This window comes from Bufo bufo, chromosome 10, assembly GCF_905171765.1.
Source record: "Bufo bufo chromosome 10, aBufBuf1.1, whole genome shotgun sequence".
Classification (NCBI taxonomy): Eukaryota; Metazoa; Chordata; class Amphibia; order Anura; family Bufonidae; genus Bufo; species Bufo bufo.
In genome coordinates this window covers 5,706,254-5,711,110 of record NC_053398.1, presented here as the reverse complement: position 1 = coordinate 5,711,110, position 4,857 = coordinate 5,706,254, and the positions used below count along the sequence as shown (strand labels likewise).

Here is a 4,857-nt window from a genome sequence, read left to right as displayed (position 1 = left end):
ACTTCTATCAGCCCCATGTTAGTGTGAGTCATAATCGGGGGTGGAGACACCACCTCTATCAGCCCCATGTTAGTGTGAGTCATAATCAGGGGTGGAGCCATCACCTCTATCAGCCCCATGTTAGTGTGAGTCATAATCGGGGGTGGAGCCATCACCTCTATCAGCCCCATGTTAGTGTGAGTCATAATCGGGGGTGGAGCCATCACCTCTATCAGCCCCATGTTAGTGTGAGTCATAATTGGGGGTGGAGCCATCACTTCTATCAGCCCCATGTTAGTGTGAGTCATAATCGGGGGTGGAGCCATCACTTCTATCAGCCCCATGTTAGTGTGAGTCATAATCGGGGGCGGTGCCATCACTTTCTATCAGCCCCATGTTAGTGTGAGCCATAATCGGTGGCGGTGCCATCACTTTCTATCAGCCCCATGTTAGTGTGAGTCATAATCGGGGGCGGTGCCATCACTTCTATCAGCCCCATGTTAGTGTGAGTCATAATCGGGGGCGGTGACATCACTTCTATCAGCCCCATGTTAGTGTGAGTCATAATCGGGGGCGGTGCCATCACTTCTATCAGCCCCATGTTAGTGTGAGTCATAATCGGGGGTGGAGACACCACCTCTATCACCCCCATGTTAGTGTAAGTCATAATCGGGGGTGGAGACACCACCTCTATCAGCCCCATGTTAGTGTGAGTCATAATCGGGGGTGGAGCCATCACTTCTATCAGCCCCATGTTAGTGTGAGTCATAATCGGGGGTGGAGCCATCACCTCTATCAGCCCCATGTTAGTGTGAGTCATAATCGGGGGTGGAGCCATCACTTCTATCAGCCGCATGTTAGTGTGAGTCATAATCGGGGGTGGAGACACCACCTCTATCAGCCCCATGTTAGTGTGAGTCATAATCAGGGGTGGAGCCATCACCTCTATCAGCCGCATGTTAGTGTGAGTCATAATCGGGGGTGGAGCCATCACCTCTATCAGCCCCATGTTAGTGTGAGTCATAATCGGGGGTGGAGCCATCACCTCTATCAGCCCCATGTTAGTGTGAGTCATAATTGGGGGTGGAGCCATCACTTCTATCAGCCCCATGTTAGTGTGAGTCATAATCGGGGGTGGAGCCATCACCTCTATCAGCCCCATGTTAGTGTGAGTCATAATTGGGGGTGGAGCCATCACTTCTATCAGCCCCATGTTAGTGTGAGTCATAATCGGGGGTGGAGCCATCACCTCTATCAGCCCCATGTTAGTGTGAGTCATAATTGGGGGTGGAGCCATCACTTCTATCAGCCCCATGTTAGTGTGAGTCATAATCGGGGGCGGTGCCATCACTTCTATCAGCCCCATGTTAGTGTGAGTCATAATCGGGGGCGGTGCCATCACTTCTATCAGCCCCATGTTAGTCTGAGTCATAATCGGGGGCGGTGCCATCACTTCTATCAGCCCCATGTTAGTCTGAGTCATAATCGGGGGCGGTGCCATCACTTCTATGAGCCCCATGTTAGTCTGAGTCATAATCGGGGGCGGTGCCATCTCTTTTATCTGGCGTATGTTAATGTTAGTCATACTCGGGGGTGGGCTGATAGAAGTGATTGCACCACCCCCCTCAGCAGAATGTCAGTGGAAGATGATACAGTGTTTCCAGTTGGGATCCTGGGTGGACCCCATTCTATGTGTCAGGTGGGAGAGCGGTCCTAGTGCCTCCACTCTTCCGCTGCGGCATTTATATCACACACAGCAGATGCCCTCCTATGGTTTCTAGTTAAGCACAGAAAGCTTCTTGTGTACCGTATGGCACCTGCCTGATATAAATCATCACTATTCCCGACGCTTTCACAAATTCTTTTTTTCCTTTCACAGAACAGCTGTGATTGAAGTGAATTCTACTCTTTTTTCTTCTTCTTTACTGTTCCTTTGCTATTACAGTATAATCCTCCGGAGACAGCCTGTGAATGGAGGGGGCGTTATAATAGCTGCAGGAGGAGGGAGGCCGCAGGGCTATAGGGCGGCTCAGACGGGGGCCACGCTCATTAAGAGATGCCTATTACAGGGGTCAACCCCGGTTAGTCCTGGCTGTTCAGGAGGGGATGAAAAGTGTATTTGACTTATTACTATTAGTGTTATAATGAATTATAATATTGTTATTTTATATTATTATTATTGTGATTATCATTACCTGCACTGATACACTGTAGCAAACCTTGGGGTGAGGTGGGCAGCCCTATAGAGAGCTGTGGCCATATATAACTGTCTTCACCTGTGACCTTCTTGTCCAGCCCCCGCTCATGAGGATCAACCTCCTCAGCCTTAATGTTCAAGGGGAAAAGCTGTAAACTTCCTCAGGATACAAAGAGTTCTGTCCAGGAGGCGAGTCCACCAGGTACACGGCCGATGTCAGCTCATCTTCTCTCTTGCTGTTTACTTGCCTATTTTTGTCTTATTAATTGCTTGGAAAGCTCCATATGAGGATAGGATCCCATAGAGCGACATGAAACCTGCACAAGATGGCAGATCCCGAGTCCTCCACCGCAAAACTTCTGTAAAGTGGCAAACCTCCGGGGAACGGCGCCGTGAATTATGTGCTCAAGTTGAAAAGCTACATTTACACATCGTTTGTAACAATAAAATCACATTGTGCGAAATAAAGAATCAAATACATGAAATGTCTCCAATGAGCAATCTTGTTTAAATTATAGATTTTTTTTGTATCTCACGAAGTTTCGGTGCAAAGTGGAAAGAAAAGAAAAACAGCAGATTCAGCGCAACTCGGAAAAGTCCAGACATTTTATCTGATACGATAGTTAGGATCCAAATAAAGGTCAAAAATGAATGATAACCTGTCCTAATCTGTACTGAGAAGTTTCTTTTTTCTAGAATCATCAAAATAATTCTAAAAACTGTATGGACTTAACCTTGTAGGGGTGTGGGTCAATGATAGGCCATGTTCTATCTTTGAACGGAACGGAAAAAAACTGAACGGAAAAGGAAAAAAAAAACGTTTGTTTGCAAGAGGCCTTAAGGAGTCTCATCAATATTATGTGTAAGGGTTCTCAATAATGTTCTATGTAAGGATTTCCATTAATGTTATATGTAAGGGTTCCAATTGATATTCTGTGTAAGGGTTCCCATCCATGTTCTATGTAAGGGTTAAAAAATAGAAATTGCAACACAGCCCCATTTGGGGTTCCCATTACTGTTCGGTGTAAGGGATCCCATTCGTAGGGTTCCAATTGATGTTCTACGTAAGAGTTCCTATCAATGTTCTATGTAAGGGTCAGAAATAGAAATGGTAACGACCACGTTTTAATAAATGTAGACTATTACTTCCTGTGATATGGTCCCCAGGCTGCCAGCTGCATGGAATATTAAAATGTGGGAGAAGAAGCTAGCTACTTCCTTCCTCAGGGGAAAGTGTCGGTTGTGTGAGATGTGCCCATGTGGTGGCTCATAAAACCAGGTGTCAGATTCAGTCCTTGGGCCAATGACTGGAATGATTGGTCTCCTCAGATTCCCTTCTTTATGTATTTTCGTTAACATGTAAAAGGACCCCATTTCAGGACTGTCCGGTATAAGCTCCAGTACGGTAGGTGAGACCACGTGGCTTGATGGAACATCCTCTAAATGTTGTGTTTCTCAGTCATTCATTAGTAATCCCACCTGAAGAAGGAGCCTCTGCTCTGAAGGCTTGTAGGGCAGCTTTTTCTGGTCACCAATAAAGGGATCCCTCCCGTAACACCTCTGTAAGTAAAAGTATCGTCTCTGGATATCACGCTGCTACACTATTTTTGTGACACATCATGAAAATTTTGCTCTAATTCCCAAATTTTTGAATTGATTTGTTCATCTCTATAAATAATCGGCACAAATTTGCTGATGAAAGAGAAAAAATTTGGGAAATGTCAGGAAACAGGATTACGAGGACTGAGGAGGTCGTACGAACACGATGTTTTAGGAAAGACGTTTTTAAAAAATTAGGAAAAGGAAGTGTTTCAAGAACTAAGAGAAGGAACCAGGAAGTTATTGATCATGAGAAAAGGAAAATTTGGAAAGTTTTAGGAGAAATTGGAAATGAGAAGAACCAGGAAGAAGCTATCTACCTTCTTCCTCAGGAAGAAGTGTCTGTTATATGAAGTTGACCGAGGGAGATTCCAAAAAAAGGTAACTCATTTGGTCTTGAGGAAGAAGGAGTTTAGAAGGAGAAGGAAATTAGATTAGGAAGACTTAGTGGGTTTAGATAATAGGAAGTGTTGAGAACCAGGAAGTTGTAAGACATAACAGTTAGAAAGTTTGGAGAAATCCATACTTTATAGTCATAAAAATACTGAGTTGTAAGACTTGGCATGAAGAAGATCAAGTCACTTCCTTCCTCAGGGAAATTGTCAGCTATTTGATCAAGATAAATTACAGTAAAAAGACAAATAATAGTAATTGGCCACGAGAACGAAGGAGTTGGAAGCTTTTGGGACCTGACATTAGGAACACTTTGCAGATTTTAGGAATAGGAAGTGTTTGGAAATATCAGGAAAACGTAGGAAATGATATCGGTAATAATTGGGAACAGGAAGTGATGAGAGCCAGGATGTTGTAACATTAACATGGGAAAAAAATATTTCTACTTCCTTCGTTAGGGGAATGTTTCAGTTATATGACCCTGACCCAGGAAAATTAAAAGTAAGAAATTACAAACTTGAGAAGGAAGGAGTTGGAATGTTCCATGAAATGACATTAGGAAGATACTGGAACAGGAAGTGTTGGCAACCAGGACATTGTAAGACATAACAGTTGGGAAGCTTTGGGAAATAGAGACATGAGTAAGGGTCCATTCACACGTCCGCAAATGGGTCCGCATCTGTTATGCA

General features: G+C 44.3%; 1 protein-coding gene across 1 annotated transcript; it reads right to left on the bottom strand.

The window, feature by feature from the left end:
- Nucleotides 1-376: 376 nt before the first annotated feature.
- Nucleotides 377-1,564, bottom strand: LOC120980931 (extensin-1-like). Its single transcript, XM_040410318.1, has one exon. It carries the CDS (start codon nucleotides 1,562-1,564, stop codon nucleotides 377-379), a length of 1,188 nt encoding a protein of 395 aa, XP_040266252.1.
- Between the last annotated feature and the right edge of the window lie 3,293 nt (nucleotides 1,565-4,857).

What these genes read in the sequence shown, in the direction of transcription:
- LOC120980931 (XM_040410318.1), bottom strand. Translation starts at nt 1,564, where the DNA reads ATGACTAACATTAACATACGCCAGATAAAAGAGATGGCACCGCCCCCG.